This window comes from Rattus norvegicus, chromosome X, assembly GCF_036323735.1.
Source record: "Rattus norvegicus strain BN/NHsdMcwi chromosome X, GRCr8, whole genome shotgun sequence".
NCBI lineage: Eukaryota > Metazoa > Chordata > Mammalia > Rodentia > Muridae > Rattus > Rattus norvegicus.
The window spans coordinates 27,341,651-27,359,885 of NC_086039.1; the positions used below are offsets into that span (position 1 = coordinate 27,341,651).

Here is an 18,235-nt window from a genome sequence, read left to right on the forward strand (position 1 = left end):
GTACGGTTAATTACTTTCTGCTAAGTGTTAAAATATATGGTGTGCGTGAGATTTGTCCATGCTTTGGTAGGTAGTATCTTATACAATAATCTTTTCCTTCTATGCAGTGTTTAAGTCATGTCATACTGCTACTTAGCCCGAGAGTGGTTGCTTCCAATTTTCCATTTTAACCTTTCTTGTTAATTGTGTTTGTTTTATGGAAGCATTCTTAACCAACTGAATAATAGACCATAGCTTCCCTGGAAACAATTACTCTAAAGTAAAGGCTCGTAACCTTAATACCGCTGACATTTGGATCTGGTTGGAGATGTCCTGCACACTGTAGGGTGTTGAACAGCATCCTTGTTCTCTCCCCATTAGAATCTAGTGGCACTCCCCTTTTCTATTTTGGAACAATGAAAAGGGCTTCTAGAAATTACTAAATTCCCCTGAGAATGGGGCCAAAACTGTTTCCAGTTAAGAATGATTGTTCTGAAGCCACTCGCAGGCATATTAGATGTTTGATTATTTCTAATTCAAAATTTTCTTCATCTATCACATATGTGAAATGCATGTCACCAACACCATATTAATTACTCTCTTGCATCTGACATTATTACTACTAGAAACTGGAATATGAGGTTGAACAGTCTTAGCAGGTGCTCATAAAATATACATCATTTTCAAAGGAGCTGTGTCTACCAGGACTAGGTCTATTACAATATTATGATGAAGCCGTCTACATTAAAACATTGAAAGATACATTTAAGTGCTTGAACACTCAAGCATTTAAAAATGAAGTTATTTTTATTACTTTTTAAAAGTAAAATAATACATGTTCCTAAGTTATTGAAAAAATTGGAAAAAAATTAAAAGATACCCTCCTCACCATTGTTGAACAACAGCCATCATAGCATTCAGTGAATTCTCTTCCTGTCTTTTAGGTCTTAAAACTATATGTTTGGTGGTTCAAGATATGGCTCAGAAAAACAGATATAGCATCTCCTTCTCCAGAGTTTGAAACCTTTATATAAATCTTTATAATTTAGTTCCAAAGTAACTTAGGAGAGCCATTCTGAAAGTATCAGCCACTGTTACAGAGCATAGCAAGAAACATCTGATCCCAGCTACTTTTTACAATCCTTGCTTGGTGGTAGATAGCTCTTGAGCATTCTTTTCTAATGCCTCCTCCATGAAATAGGCTCTATCCTACATGACAAACAGCTAGATACACTGTCATTTAGTAGATCTTATCCATTCATGCATACACGCATGCATATGGCAACAACGTTTTGTGTTGGGGCTGAAGAAATGATTTAGCAACTAAGAGCATTTGCTGCTCTTCCAGAGGATTCAAGTTCCATTCCCATCACCCATGCCAGGTGGTTTGCAGCATCCTGTAACTCCAGTTTTAGGATATCTAATGCCCCTTCTGGCCCTCACAAGTGCACGCACGCGCACGCACACACACACACACACAAAATCCAAATGAAAGAAAATCTTTAACAAAATGTCATGTGCCTCTTGCATGCTTTGACATGGTCTTGGCACAAGGGATACAAGGGATACACTGGCGAGCAAGACTTCATTGAGTTGGTAGGTTTCAAACAGTATCAGGAGATTGTGAGGAAACATGCATTTTCTGTTTATTTCACCAACTGGGCTGGGTGGTTTTATGATAGGCTTGACACACTCATGTGATCAGTTCTTGATTAATGGTTATGGTTTGATCCAATCCTGATGTTCAATCTGATTGTTGAAGTGGATGGAAATCCTGTTGTATGGGACTTTAAGAGACTACTTTGGCTTGTGAAAATGAGCAAATAAGTATGTACTGAATATGGCCTCTGTGCCCGAGAGCTTTAAGACAGAAACCTTTGGATTAAGAGACAAGAGCACAGTGTGTAGCCTGTAGTGTGGATTGTACAGGATTTGCACTTGAAAACATGCCATATGCCAGGTACTTGTGGCTGAAACACATCCAGTTTGACATAGCTAGATTCAACCTGACCCTTATAATGTGCAGGCGCTTGCCCAGCAGGCCTGCCTTTCCTCTTTACAACAGAGCCTCGCTTTCAGACTCAGCCTGACCCAGATGATGCCAGTATTCCATTAGAGTACTCTATTACACTAAATGGTCTTAGAGGAAGCAGTAAGAATTTTATTTTTGAAGGAACAATGTAGGTGAATAGTAGTCTTTGAGAAGGTTAAGAACTGTACTATAGGAACTGGCATTCCTTTTTTAAGGCAGGCCCTGATGTACATTTTCCCTAACCTTTTCCCATGAACTAAAAGGAAGATTAAAATTCCAACAGCAGGAAAATGGCCTTGGAGAAATATCTTGAGACCGATGGATTTATTTCATGTGTGACTTAAAATAGCTTGGGTTTCTAGCACTACATTAAGCTGTAGCTCTAATGAATTCCGGTTACCCTACTTTTCTTCAGCATCATATGACCTTGCCTACAGACAGAAATGAAGTAATTGCTACCATAACAGTTTTACTATCTTTCTTTGTGAAATCTATGAAATGGCACATTTTAAAGAGAGGAGAATCAAGAGGTAGAGGGGATGCAGCTTTTCTAGGGTTGTTTCTTCAGTCCCAAGGGTCATATTTGGAATTGAGCTGCATTTCTGGGCTGTGAGCCTAGGCAAGTCTTATTGGATTCTCATTCCTTTAGGATTCACAATGCCATTTACGCCATTTGTAAGCTCATTTGTAAAAAAAATAAAAAATAAAAAATTAAAAAATTAAAAAAAACCCCAAACCGTTGTGCTAAGGTTACTGGGCAGTGAAATGAGATTTCTTGTTCTCGCAAAGTTCAGCCCATGGTGAGATGGTATAAAAGTGAGGATGGAGGACCTTTGGTCATTTGGGGTGCTCTGGAGTCTAGAGAAAAACAGGGGACATCTGTATAGAGCCATGCTGGTGGGGGTCCATCTTGCAAAATGTTGGCAGTGAACTTTCTGGTCACAGCAGGGTCTCTCAGAGCATGTGAGAGGGATGCCAGATCCACAGATGTTTGGCTAATATACTTGTTATGACTGTGCCTTTTGCCCTCTCAACTCCTTTTTGAGATTCTGAGATGCTGTATGCAGGCAGGTGGGGGTAGGGAAGTACAAGGTTTTTGTGTGTGGCTTATTATTCTCTTCTTCTAGAAAATGCCAGACAGAGGCAAGAGGGCATCGTGAGCAATTCCATCATGTACTTCACAGAGGAGCCCCCTGAGCTGCCTGCCAACAGCCCACATCCACTGAAGCTGAGGCGCATTCTGAACCTGAGCCCTTTTACTGTCACAGACCACACCCCCATGGAGACAGTGGTGGACATTTTCCGGAAACTGGGGCTCCGACAATGCCTGGTGACACGGAGTGGGTGAGTATCCAGTCAAGGGAAGATAGAATGCACAGTGTGGCCAGCTCTAATGTGTCTGCCCTTAAGGAAGGTCATGGTCACTTGGGATGGACTAGTCCTGGACAGATGTTACCACTTAACTGAGCTGAATGTATTGAGAAAGAAAAGTATAAGAAGCTTGGGAACTTTAAGCAGAGCCTGGGAAGAGGGAGAAACTTCTAGGCTAGCCTGGGTTCAGTTTGAAGGTTAATTCAAAGGGAATAAAAGAATAACTTGTTTCTTCTGCCATATGATACTTGGCTTAGGGAGAAAGTGCAGTTAGTTCTACTATTCTGTGACATAAATGCCACTCAAAATCATAGTAGTATGCCAAAAGAAGCATCCAGAAGAAGTTATGGGGAAAATAGAACTGGGTGCACAATACTCCAAATCTTTATCAGTGATTTATCATTTTAAAAGGATGGGAACTTAAAACACACAGTAAGTTTGTATATTTTATACTGGATGAATCATTGGGAAATACACAAATATGGAAATGAATAGTTTATTTTCTCTTGGAAAAGAACTGACTGTAAGGTGGTCATCTGAAGAGCTGTCATTCTAGAGATAGTGTGAAACAGTAAAGGGGGAGAATGGGAATTCATCACAACAAGCTGGATAGGTGTGGCTCCTAATTCTCACATGAGGACAGCATGTGGGTGATGATCAGTGTGTGTGTGTGTGTGTGTGTGTGTGTGTATGTTGGGTTTAGCTGGGGACAACTTTTCTTTGTTTACCTACTCTATCATGGATGTTATTATCTAAAGTAAATACCACATCTATGTTATTCTCAGACAGTTGCCTAAAATATCAGTGTACATTTTTTTAAATGATACCTTATTACACAAACAGTATACTGAGGAATTTGGTAGCCTAATGGCATCATCTCTGAAACTTTGCTTTTTGTTGTTACAGCCCAGGAAATCAACAAAACAAATATCAAATTGCTAGGATAATGCCTGTGTTGCTGTGATGATGCTATTCTTCAGGTTCAGATGTATGGCTCAAGTTCCATATTCTCAAAAAACTGGATAAAGAAACATGCTAGAAGCCATGGTCATCTATCTGCTGTACTCCCTAGGTTAGAGGTTGGAGATAAGAGATGTTATATAGCCTTTGATATCCGACATAGTTCAGGCCTCTGTAGAATCCAGAGGCTGAACTATCTTAACACAGTCTACTATTCTAGAGTCAACACATCATAGTATCCAGTAGTCCTAACCAATGGTGTTTTTATTCTGTTGGATCTGGGGACAATTTTGGATGTCACAACCTGAGGAATTGGTTGCATAGTGCATAGGGGATGATGCTGCTGCTAAAAATTCTACACTGCATAACACATTTTCTGCAACAAAACCACAAGTTTGGCTTAAAAAATATCACACTAGTGTCATAGTAGAAGAACCCAGGGTTAACTATTGTTTCTAAGTGAGGAATCTTGCTCATTTGGCGTCCTTCCTGGTGAGTTAATCATGGGTTACAGAATGAAAGCTTTCAGCATGTAGATTTAACCTTCAGGACACCTAATTAGTGGGACAGGTTTCTCATTCATAACTGCCCATGAGATTTAGTGGTACTCTCTGCTTTCTCACACTTGAAGATACATCAGAATGCCCTCACTAGAGGATGAACCCCCAGGTGAAACCCATTTTTTGTTTCCCACTCCAGAATTTCTGGTTCCTGAGGTCTTGGGTAAGGTCTGAGAAAGTGAGTTTTTAACAAGCTCCTGGGGATCACACTCTGAGAGCCACTGAAATGAATATCTATCTGCACTTGGGTTTTCAGCATGGAGTAAATACCACAATGATTGCCCAGGCCATCTCAAGTGTATAGCAGTTTCTCCTTTCTGCTAAAATAGTCTGATGTCAGTTATCATTGGAATTTCCAGTTCAGTCAGGAAATTCTGCCCCCAGTGCCCACTTACACCTCATGGAGCCCCATGAGGTTTTCCTGTGAAGATCTGGGTGCTGAAATTGGCTCCGAATGTTCTAAGAGAAAACAACTCTCCCTCATTCTCTGGCTCTACATGTTTTAAACAAATACAGATGCTGATACGTTAGTGCTGGCAAAGGATTCTTGTTTGTGGGGCCTTTCATCTTCTCCTTGGGCTTTCAGCCAGGGCAGGCCCAGCTCAAGCCAGCTCATGGTTTTGATACATTCCATTGCCATGTGCCTTCCCTGCTCTAGTGGATGAGAGTCTGAGCTTGTCCCTTGACCTGATTGTCTGCAGGGTATCTCTAGGCCTGGGGTTCAGAATATTCATAAAAAACAGATTAGGATCAGAGATGCTTTGTACCCAGAATGCTGGAATCTAAGAAGCCTTCAGGTACTAATGTCAAATTCGGATAAATTTTCCACCAAACATTCTAGAAAGGGAAAACAAATATGGGTAATTGTATCAGAGTCCCCTTATCCTTGTTAGGTGCCCCATAGGGGTCTGAGCAGCATAGCTGTCTCAGAAGATCCCAGATGCTTTGGTCTACATTTTAGGTCCTCTGTCATACATCTGGCCATTTGTAATTCACCGGATTTTCATGGAGTGCTACCTAAAGATGCTGGGAGTTCAAACACTCCATTTAAATCAAATAGGACATTTACTGCCACTAATGAAGCCTGCTGTGTTTAGTTTTGCCTCCTTCTGGGTTGATGTTTTGTTGTTGTAGATCAGTGCATGATTTATGCTCAAACCCAAGGCAGATCTAGAACTTATATTTCCTCAGTGCTGCTGGAACCAATCTAACTTGCAGATTTTATAGTTACAGAACTTTATGAAGAGGTTTCCAGGACTATAAATACTTTATTTTAGTTGTTTTTGCTGTTGTTGATAATGCTGGCAAAGCGACTGATGTCACTAAACTGCTCAGGCAGACCCCGAGTTTCTCAAGTAATCTAAATGCCTCAGCCTCCCAAGAACTGAGACTATGGGCTCATGTTACCAATCTTGAGTATATTAAATTCTATCACTAGGTTAAAAATAATAAAATATGGCCCAGACTATATAGATACATGAAAGGTGTGTGTGTGTGTGTGTGTGTGTGTGTGTGTGTGTGTGTGTATTTTTATCACTTTGCAAATAATAGTGGCCTTATTTTCAGCAAAGAGTCCTGGACCAGTCAGTGTTCTTTTCTTTTTTCTTTTTTTTCTTTTTTTTCGGAGCTGAGGACCAAACCCAGGGCCTTGCGCTTGCTAGGCAAGCACTCTACCACTGAGCTAAATCCTCAACCCCACCAGTCAGTGTTCTTACTGAACATCCATTTCAGTTGAGCCCTGGAGAAGGCCCAAAAAGGGTTTTAAAATAGAAGCCTGTGGTACATCACTTATTATGTACACAAGGCCCTGGGTTCCATGCCCAGCTCCAACACCAAAATATAAAGTGTTAAAAGTAAAAAGCCTTCTGGGCCAAGTGGCTCCAGCCTGAAATTGAATGTACCCAGAAGGCTAAAGCAGGAAGATGGCAAGTTCAAGGCTACCTCGTCTGCAGAGTAAGTTCAAGATCAGCTTGGGTAATTTACTGATACCCTATCTCAAAAAAATAATAAACTTTAGAGGGTTGGGGACATGACTCTTGTAGAGGGCTTACCTTGCATCATGTGTGAGGCATTCAGTTTTTTTATCTTTATTAGATTGAGTATTTCTTATTTACATTTCAATTGTTATTCCCCTTCCCAGTTTCCGGGCCAACATCCCCCTAACCCCTCCCCCTCCCCTTCTATATGGGCTTCCCCTTCCTATCCTCTCCATATTACCACCTTCCCCCCAACAATCACGTTCACTGGGTGTTCAGTCTTGGCAGGGCTAAGTGGATCAAATCAGATACACTCAAAATAATAGAAGAAAAAGTGGGGAAGCATCTCGAACACATGGGAACTGGAGAAAATTTCCTGAACAAAACACCAATGGCTTATGCTCTAAGATCAAGAATCGAGGCATTCAGTCTTAATCAACACAAACAAGAATATGGATAGAATCCAATTTAAGTGGCATCATCCAAGACAGGTAGTCTAAGAAGCAGTCATCATGATCTGTGTTTTCAAGTAAAACATGCAGTGCAGAAGATGAGTGAGTTGGTTAAGCTGAAGTACTGTTTACATATTGAGGATGGTCAGCTATGGGACCCTTGGCACCATTGAGATCACCTATGAATACTCTGTCCCTGTGAACTGATCTGCTCAGATTTAGTTCTTGGTCATAGTTGGGAAGCAGACATGTTTTTAGTTTTCTTGGCTAGGTAACTCGGAGTGGGGTTGCTTAATCATGTGGTCACTCATTTAATTAATTTAGCCCTTCTCTTCCTCCCTTTCAGTCTGGGCAATGGTTCTCAAGAGGGATAACATTTTGTAGTATCTGAGGAAGTTTTGTTTGTCATGGTTGGGGATGGGACAGGTTGGGACAAATAGCAGTTAGAATCTGGGTAATGTCCAGGACAGGGCACTCCCAACAAAGAACGGCCCAACTACTACTAGTATCAAAGTGAAGAAGTCATGAGTAAAGCCTTTACGTGGTACAGAAAAATAGCTGTAGGAGGGATGCTCATTGAATACTCCCCTTTGGCTTTAGATGGTGACCTCTCCTGGAATCAAATCCCTTTGCTATGTCTGTACCCTTGAAGTTAGTATCAGAAGAATGAGAACAAACTATACCTAATCCCAAGCAGAGAACTATTTCTACTGAAGCATAGTGATTCACCAAATATTGGGTAATAGTGCCACTGAGAAAATCATGACCCCTCATTGGATGAATACAGGGTCTCTTATTGTGGCAGTTGATCCCCAAGCAGCTAAGACAAATCCAATTGGAAAAGAGTATTTTCAGGAGTTACTAATTGAACTCAGGCCCATTCCTATGTGAGAAGCCTAGAGTGCCTCATTTCCCTTGTCAGTGGTCACACTTAAGGATGTTTTCTTGAAAGAAGCTAGCGTTTCATTTCAAGAACACTGGCAATGTTTAGTTCCTTCCGGTTGTTTGAAAATTGGACAAATATATGGGGAAAACACTAAGTTCACTTAATTCAGGTCTATACATTGTACAAGCTAGAATTTCACATGATGTAGAAAGGGAAACATTCAGAGGAAATTGCTTTATCACAGCTGCCCAACACAGACAGGTGGAATCCTGGTAAAGACTGAATTGACTTACTCTAAATTCGTATGGTGAAGCTCCAACCCTAATATATGGCTGTTAGGGCTGGGGGATGCACTGAACCATAAAGTTAAATGAGATTATTTGGGTATATCCTTAACCCAGCAGGGCTTAAAAAAGAGGAAGAACCCAAAAAGTATCTATACAGAGAGGAGGCCATATGAAGACACAGCAGGAGCATAGTAGTGCCTATCTGCCATCCTAGGAAATAAGACTTAGGGAAACTGGCCTTGCTGACACCTTGATCTTACACTTTCATTCAACCACCACATCTGTGGCATTTTGTAACAGCAGTACAGACTGAGTGATGCCAAGACAGCAACTAAGCTTGGCAGATTGGGTAGAGCGCCATTTTTGTTCCATGAAACAGCTTCAGTTCAATTTAACTGTATTGTGAGTCATTGTAAACATATATTTTGATGAGTGTGGTGGCCTATGCTTGGTAATCCCAATATGCAGGAACCTGAGACAGGAGGATCAGGAGGATTATGAGCATTCATGTACACACACACACACACACACACACACACACACACACACACACACTCACACATGCATGGACACATACACGCACACATACACACACACAGCACCAGGCACATGCATGAGCATGTGGGTGTTTGTGTGTGTGTCCAAAATCAAGGAGCCCCAAGCAGCTTGACTTATAGTCACAGTTCCTGACTCTATCCCTATTCAAGCAACCATTCTCCAGTTATTATCCAGCATGCTTTTATAGGGCCCTCTGTCTGTTTTCCTTCCTCTTGAAGATGTTCCTGTGACACAAATGGGAGGGAACAGTGTTTACTCACTTAATGTTACAGATGAAGAAACTAACACCAGAAAGTTACCATATTTCCTATATTGCTTAAGGCTCGATGTGGTCAGAAATAGCTTAATTTGTTCACTATATGTAGTCAACATGGCTACCCTTGGTCCCATTCACATTCTTCATACTAAGTACTAGGTAGTACAACATGAGTTGACTTAATTAAGCTTCAGCTAAATGGCAATTTGCTTTCCTACTTTTTATATGTTATCACTTTACACAGGCCCTGTCATTTTTATTGCTCCATATTTCTGAGGAGAGGCTGCTGTGGCTTGCTTCCTGAACACCCTCCCCTGCTGCCTTTTTCCGAAGTCATGGAGAAGGAGTGAACAATTATTTTTACGCTTGCCTGATGATGGATTTTTTTCAAAGAAATTTTCACATCCTGATTGTAGAAAAATTCACTTCAACAAGGGAACACAATTTGGTGCCACAGATTGTTATTAAATGTCCAATAAAAGAATTAAGGACTAAGTTGGTGTGAATGTTCATATGGGTACAGTATCATCAAAGGAGCCATATTTACATTCCAGTCTTTTAAACAATGCTCTCTTGGTTTGTACAGTTCAGATAACCCTATAAAAACAACTCTGGGAACTGTGTCCATGATGCAGTAGGTAAAGTGCTTTCTGTGCAATTATGAGTTTGTTTCTCCAACACTGTCATAAAAGCTCTGTGGTATTGCATATCTGCAACCCAGTATTAGCAGGTACATGGATCAGAAAACAGGATTTCTGAAGCTCTCTGCCTCCAGTCTATCAATGGGCTCTAGACTCAATGAAAGGCTGTGTAAAATATTAAGTTGGTTAACAATGCAGACAGACTCATAAGATGACCTCTGACCTTGACACATACATGTACACAGACAAGTATATACACCACACATATACATTTGTGTGTGCATGTGCGTGTACACACACACACACAGAGAGAGAGAAAGAGAGAGAGAGAGAGAGAGAGAGAGAGAGAGAGAGAGAATATGAATCAGATGACAAGCAGATATACAGACACAGACCCTAGAAACTGACACTCTGTATAAGTTGAAAATGATGGAAAATTGGAAGAGGGGATGGTGTGTATATTGGGTCAGAAGTTTATGTTGTACTTTATCCATCCAGTAACATAAAATTAAAAGTAGAGTGTTTTGGCGTTTTTATGCAGTCTTACTTTGTATCTCAGACTTGCCTGTTGTTCCCTACGTAGGCCAGGCTAACCCTAAACACATGGCACTCCTCTTGCCTCTACTTACTTTGTGCTAGTATTAATGGGAGTATACTACCATGTCTGGCTTCATTTCTTATACTAAGAAAAATCCTTATACTTGGACTTTTTACAGTGTGGTCACATTGTGACAATAGCTTTATAAATTATAAATTGATTACAATCTTAAAATTGAAACCATTGTGTCAGTCATTGTAGTTTCATAACATATGTAACAAAAAAGTTTGCAATCTTAGTGGAATCCTAGTACTTGGGCTATTGAGGCAGAAAGACCAAAAGTTTGAGTCTAACCTGAACTACGAGTTTCAAATATAGGCTGTATTTTTGTCTCAAAACATACATACAATCAAAGAAAAAAGAAAGAACAAAGAAACAAAGAAACAGAAAGAAAGGAGTTATTTTTTTCTCACCTATTACATCCTATGCAAGTACAGGCTCTTCCCCAGTCATTCAGGGATCAGTGTCTTTGAATGTAGTGGGTTATGAATCAGTCTTCTCTACATCAAAGTCCTTCCCTGGTTCTCTTGTCTCAGGGTACCAGGTGAGAAAAGTGGAACATAGGAGAATTGCACAGAAGACCTGAGAGAGGTACTTACTTGTCACACAGGTCATTGGCTAAAGCTTACTCTATATTGCTCAACTATATGGGAAGCTAGGATACTTTGCCTGTCCCTTCTGTTAGGCTAACTTATTTTTTCTGTTTTTTTTTTCACTCCAGGAGGCTTCTTGGGATCATCACAAAAAAAGACGTTCTGAGACACATGGCGCAGATGGCAAACCAGGACCCTGAATCCATCATGTTTAATTAGCAATAAGATGGAAATTATTTTGAGAAGACCGATAATTATGTCATTTTTGAAGAAATAACCAAATGATACATTATGATCCTAATGAAAAAACAGGCAACTGAGAGTAGCAGAAAGCCTTGTTTGAAAGGAAGGGGAGAAGGATGAAACATTTTTTAAAGACAAACCATAAATTAATAGGCATTTTCTAGTTTTAACCTCTTATGAGTTAGAAGCTGCGTTTCTTAATAAATTTACTAACTGCTTTGGGGGCATGTGGGAGGGTGTGAATGCCATGAATTATACGAAGACACGGAACACAAGAACCTTTGGCACCTCACTCAAGGTGGATATTCATAATTTGGAAGTATACATGATGCTTTGAGTCCAAAAGACAAAGGGGTATTAGCATGCTGCTGTTATATATTGGTTCCTAAACATTTGCTATTATGTTATGGAATCATACTGAAAATATTGCACTTACTTTGTTGAAAGAGAAAAGAAAATTCAAGTTGGATACAGTGAAAGCTACAAGCAGGCCCTGATGGATGGTCTACTAGTGACTATCTCATTTCTTGCCTCTGTTCTCAGACCCATTGTTTTGTTTCTTTATCAGTCTGAACCAGTATCAGTGGTGCCCACCATAATGAATATGAAGTGAAAGACTTCTCTACAGAAAACCTCAAGACTGGACTAAACTACTGGACTGTGAACCATGTAGTGCTATGCAGACATTTCTTCTATAAAAGGGGACACAGTTTTACTTTGAGGGGACACCTGCCTCATCACTGATTTGCAACCCCAAAGCATCAACTTTACTTATTATATGGTTACTTGTGCATTTGATGTATTGATCAGTCCAGCACTTCCATGGATTATTGCCTGTGTGCTCCTAGATTGCTATAGTGTGTTTTGGTTTTCAGGTAGCATGTGCAATACTCAAAACCAGCTACTCAGTGTTTCTACTTAACTTTCTTCTCATGTCTTCCAGATAGAGCCATGATAAGAGTGAGGTGTATGAATTCTCAGTGGGAACATCTCCAAGTGGACTGCAAGAGAAATAGTAGATTGATTCTAAATCTGTTCCACTCTCTTTTCTGTAGGCTATAAAATGTCCAGTTTTAATGCCTAAGCATGTACTTTCAAACTAGCAATCATGGCACAGGACAGAGTTCCATTTTATACAGCCAATTGAGGCACTAGGTCTCTTTATTTGAACTTAATGTCACTTTTATTCTCTACATTCTACACATCTGTCTTTTCTGAAGGAAGGGATTAGTGTTTCAGGGCCATTGCATGTTTTGTGTAAGATTTGCGTCATTTCCTATTTCACTTCATCTTTGCCCCTCACTTTTCACTGAGTCATCATCCTTCTTTTCAATCTTATTGTAGGTATTGTTGCATCAGGGACATGTGCACTAAGTAAGAAACCTGGGACATAGCCATTCCAGGATTGTCTCTACACATTGCCAGGGTTCCAAATTCTTCTGGTATTTCATTTTCACTTTTCTTATTCTTTGTCCTTTGGCTTACTGCCTCATAGTTGTAAAAATGTTACCCAGATGCTAGGTGTGATATCTACTTTCTGTGTGGGAAGAAGGAAGAAGAGGCAAGTATAAAGATGAAATGATGCATATACCTTTCCCAGAGATGCTCAGCATAAAACCATTGGCTGGAATTCTATTATCTGTCCCATCCTCCTATCTGTACAGGGAGGATAAATTTTAGCTAAACATATTACTTTCTGGATGAAATTTAAATTCTGTTAATAGGGAAGGGGGATTGATATCTATCATATTAAATTCCAACATCATGTCCCTACCATTGTCTTTGGTGTCTTTTTTACTCTCATCTGATAACCCTTCTGAATATCTCTCCAAACATCCTTATAACTGTTTTGCATCTTACCCATTCTGTCACATTTGAGAGAAAACTCATTCCTAAACTGAGTCTACTTCTTAGGTCTAATAGGAATCTTAATTTTGATTACAGTCCTAGTTACAAATGGGTGTCTGTGAATTTTCTCATTGTTTCAATAATTATATATTCTAGAGAGCAAATATTTTAAGTCAGACCCTGCTGACAACTGTGGAAAATTATAGTTTCAAGTATTTGTTTCTGTAACTAATTGACTCCTTCTGAAATAGCACTAAATAGACATATCAGTGTGAAAATATCCAGGTTAATAGAGGAAATTTTAAGCCTTTGTTCAAGAATAAAGTTCATTGTCTCATTTGAGCATGGAACTATTATGTAGTAGATCTTAATTTTAGGGTTGTTAGTAGGTTTTGCATGGAACATTTGTAAATGAAGCTGGGTTCTCCTGGACTATAAATTCAAAGTGTGAAAAATTACTTCATGTGGTCCCCCTCTTTGGTCCAGGTGGCTCCCCTCAGAGTTGCTCTGTAATGGAAGGAGAGTATTAGTCATAGCCTGGCCTTCTATAATCCACAAGACCCTAAATCTCACAGGTTTGTGTGTGTGTGTGTGTGTGTGTGTGTGTGTGTGTGTGTGTGTGTGTGAAATAGCTTTCAAATCAATGGATGGCATTAGAAGAATAGCCAAAGGACAGCAAAACCAGAAAGAGTCAGATAATCCCCCTCTAATACAACAGAGTCCATGGAGGAAAACAAGGGGCTAAGTTTACTCTGGGCCAAAGTTACCAAGGAGGGGGAAATTGAAAGTATGGTGTCTTTCTCCTAGTGCTCACATGGAGATGCTCAGAACTGAAGGAAATAATTGAAAGTGTGACTGGATTGAAATAAGTCAGGCTTCTTTTCATTTGCAAGTCGATCCTCTAATGTGGGGTTGAGGATCAAAGCTGTGGTCAGACCAGAAGGTTAAGGTCAAGGATTGGGAGTGTGCTGTGGAGATTGCCTTCTTCCCAGGGATCCTGAATCCTCTCAAGGATTCATTTGCCATTGAATCATCTGCCCACCAGGAACACACTGCCCTGCCTTTTCTCATCTTTATGAAACCACTTAGTTAGGAACTTTGTATCCCAATATAGAGTTCCCATTCATTTGGTGGTCTGTTAAGAACTGGGACAAAAAGGTGAATAAATATCTTTCCAAATATATTCCTTCCTCTTTCCAGGACCAAAATCTTCAGTCATCTATAAACTTTCTGGAGTTTTTCTGAATCTATTCTTAATACTAAAACCAAGCACAACAGAAATGTACAATGGAGGCGGTTTTCTACTGAGGTACACTACCTATTTCTTGCAATCCACCTCTGTTGCTAAGAAAATGAATTATAGAACACCAGAAAATGGCTATACCTTTCCAGAAGACGTGTCGATTTGTTCTCGGGATTGTTCAGTTCAACTCCTGGGAATGCAGATGTACCTGTGGCTTTTCAGGACAAGCAAATGAGCCAGAAGGAAATCTTCAACTATTCAGTCCTCACTGTTCCCAAGAACAGTTCTCTACACAGCACTTCCCAAAGGCCTTACCAAGAAGATATGTAAACATATATTTTGAACTTAATAAGTCACAGAAACTGTTACATTTAGGTGAGAATGGCTTACTTCATGTTATCAATAGGTGCATATTCTGCTCAGTATTATCAGATGCTGTGCTGGAGAATGAGAAACTTACAACAGAGAATAATGGAATCCTTACGTAATTGCAATAGTCCACATTTTAAATTGGGCAGTGCATTATCAGACTCAATTTGTAAACTTTGAAATGATTTATATGAGTACAGAGCTAGTGTATCTGACTTTTGAAGCACTACCCGAATCTCAGTTTGCCGGCATGGTAATAACCATTTATTTGCTATATTACGTGTGTGCTGAGAATAATGAGTCTATGTGTGATTTTTGTGGGATATATTCACATTTGCTTTTGCCACAAGATCATAGTAATGTGTTGGTTTTTTAAAAAACTGTAACACTGTGTTAACACTGGTACTTTATTAAAAATGAAATGTTTGAACTCTATTAAAAAAAAAAACAAACAATTTTCAACAAGCATGTTGCAAGTTGAAGAGAGGTGATTTCACTGCACATTTATTCCCAATAGGCACCTCTGAAACTTCCTTGTGATGGTTGCTGACACACCCAGTCACAGGAAAGACCTGCTTTGTAAAATTGTTGTACAGAGTATGATGTCACTGTGGTTGGATTTAAAATTCCTTGTTCTTGGCACGGTGGCCTCTAAATTTCCAAGGATAGGGAAGGATCACTCTCCCTGAGGCCATCTGTGTTTGCTTTGTGTTGGAGGCTAAGGAGTACAGCTTGGCTTATGGCTTTAATGCAAGTGGAAATCAGAAGGGTTTGCACTATGTTCCTCTCTACCAGGATTTTTTTTTTGTTTTTTTTTGTTTTGTTTGTTTGTTTTTTTAAAGCTTGAAAGAAATTTGAGACAGAGAAGGAAGGAGCAAAGAAAACCCAGAAGAGTTGCTAATTAGTATGTGTAATGAGAGGAGTATCTTTTGTCTAGGGAGAAAAACAGTTTGGGGAAGGACATCCTTAACAGAAGAGACATCAGATGCAAATGTCCTAAGACGGAAGGGGCCTAGCCTGCTGCGGCCCCACCCAGGACAAATCGATACAGATATTGTAGGAGCTGGGATAGCAACAGAAATGTTCCAAATCTCTTTTTGGAGAGAGAATGTGCACATTAGTAGATAGCTCAGGATCTTGAAGGGCTAGGCAAAGACTCAGGGTTTAAAGGAGTGGCATAATTTGACTTGTGCTGTTCACAAACTATTCTGGCCATTGGACCTGGAAGTCAGGAGTCTGGGTGGATGAACAAAGATGGGAGTGAAGCTTGCTCCAGTCAAGTTCATGAATAAAGGATTGATTGCTATGGAAGAGCCAAGAAGAGAAGCCTCCTGGTAGACTGGCTATATTGAATAAGATGGGTTAGATAACACAAGGAGTTCCAGATGGAAATGTTAATGAAGAACCATCTGTAAGCTTTCAAGTACAGAGTTCACAGGAATCCACCGGGTTAGAGATAGAAATCAGGCCATTGGTGTATCAGTGACACATAAAGCCATGCCTGGGAACATCTTAAATCTAGTTACACCTAACAACATTTCAGTATTAGGAGTTCAGGGAGTTATGCAAATGTGAGATGCCCACAGGACTAAATTTGAATCTCAGCTCCATCAAGATCTGGTTAAATTACATTTTCAACCTTATCAAATGTCTTAGAGCAGCAGTTCTCAACCTCTGGGTCTTGACCCCTTTGGGGGTCAAAGGTCACTTTCACAGGAGTAGCATATCAGATATCCTGCATATCAGATATTTACATCATAACATTAGCAAAATTACAAACAGCAAATTGTTACGAAGTAATGAAAATAATTTTATGGTTGGAACTTACCACTTAACATGAAGAACTGTATTAAAGGGTCACAGCATTAGGAAGGCTGAGAGCCATTATCTTAGAGCCTGGTTTTCCCCATCTCCTTAGATTGAGATATTATCTTTCACTCATTACCATACTTGTGAGAATTAAATGTAAGAACTACTGTAAAATCTTGGTATAGAACATTAATAGGCAAATGTAGCTATTGTTTTCTTCTATAATGAAGCCTTCTAATAATCTTTAATTGGAAATTCATTTATTGTTTGCAAAGGACACACACACATCACTTTGATACTAATATGTCTATTTTTAGCTCCCGTTATTAGTTTTGCAACAAAACAAAAGAAATACCTCCCCACAAAACAGCAAAAGACCTCTTGAGAGTTTTCAAAATTTTTTCTCAATTCCAAGTTCACGGGAGTGAAGTTATAGAAAACACTTGAAATAAAATTTCACTTCTCTGTAGCTTTATATTAGCTTTGTTAGAAAAATCCTGAGTATGAAAGGATCATACACTGATTAATTTGAAATTTGGAACACGGTCTCATAATACACAAGAATGTGTATATATTGCTTATTTTCAGAGAATGTAAAAACCTAACACTCACTAGACAAAGAAGAAATTCTCCCTCAAAGTGTTAATGTAGAAATAAGTCTGTTAGTAGAATTCATGAAAGAACAGCCCTTGAAGGCTTTGGGTATTTCCCTTTAACACGATGTAGTTAAAAACTAAAGAGTGATAATGAACAAACAGGATTTGTCCCAAAGGTGACAACCTCTCAGTATTACTTCTGGGAACTCAGCCAAAGTGGCCTCACAAATAAAAGTCTGGGTCATGCCTGGGCTTCCTGGATTTTTGTAGATTGAGTCAGGACCAGAAACTTCATCCCTGCCTGTGGCCATGTGCACAGTGCTGGCATGCCTATGCCTATGCCTTTGGCTCTTCTCAGTTCATTGGTAGTTAATTGGCTAGAAAGAAGCTATGTGAAGGCAGATAGAGAGCTTCTATTTTTGGCAGTTCCTCAACATTTCATTTCATTAAAGAAATGGTTTTTTTTTTTCTTTCTGACTGAGCAATAAGCAAAGAGCACCTTGTGGGGATTTCCAAACCCCTTTAGTCAGGATTTGGCTCACAGAATGAAGGGAGCAATTTATATGTGATTCCAGCATTTGTTATGGAACACATTATTTCAAAGATTAAACAACCATCCTCAATCCAAACAGATTCTGTCAGAGAAATTGAAAACACATCCATAAATTCTCAGCACACAGGCTGCCTCATCAGTTGGGTTCAGACGACGCTTGCTGATAGACCATTCCTTCCTTCCATGGGGCTCCATGTTCATTTAAAAAGCTCACATTCTCAGGACATCCACCTGTTTCTAACCAATGCAAGTGCAAATTGCAGCTCACTTCCTTTTGAGGAACAGTTTTCCTTTCCTGCCATGTCTCAAACTTCATCCTGTTTCCAGAAAGATTTTTTTAAAGGAATGGCTGCTGGGTGGTTTACAGGATCAGCAAGGAACTTTCTCCAGAGAGTTGCCAAGCTCAGTTGTTTCCCAGGGCAAAT

At 39.7% G+C, this 18,235-nt stretch overlaps 1 protein-coding gene across 2 annotated transcripts in view; it reads left to right on the forward strand.

Annotated features, from left to right (window-relative positions):
- The window catches only part of Clcn4 (chloride voltage-gated channel 4), a 66,199-nt gene extending 50,882 nt beyond the window's left edge, over positions 1-15,317 (forward strand). The window contains exons 12-13 of one of the 2 annotated variants that reach the window (XM_006256828.5): positions 3,139-3,355; positions 11,278-15,317. In XM_006256828.5, coding sequence (XP_006256890.1) covers positions 3,139-3,355; positions 11,278-11,368 — 308 coding nt within the window. In that variant the 3' untranslated portion in view covers positions 11,369-15,317. The remainder of the gene's footprint in view (positions 1-3,138; positions 3,356-11,277) is intronic. The other variant, NM_022198.2, reaches the window with a different exon arrangement.
- The last annotated feature ends 2,918 nt before the right edge of the window (positions 15,318-18,235 follow it).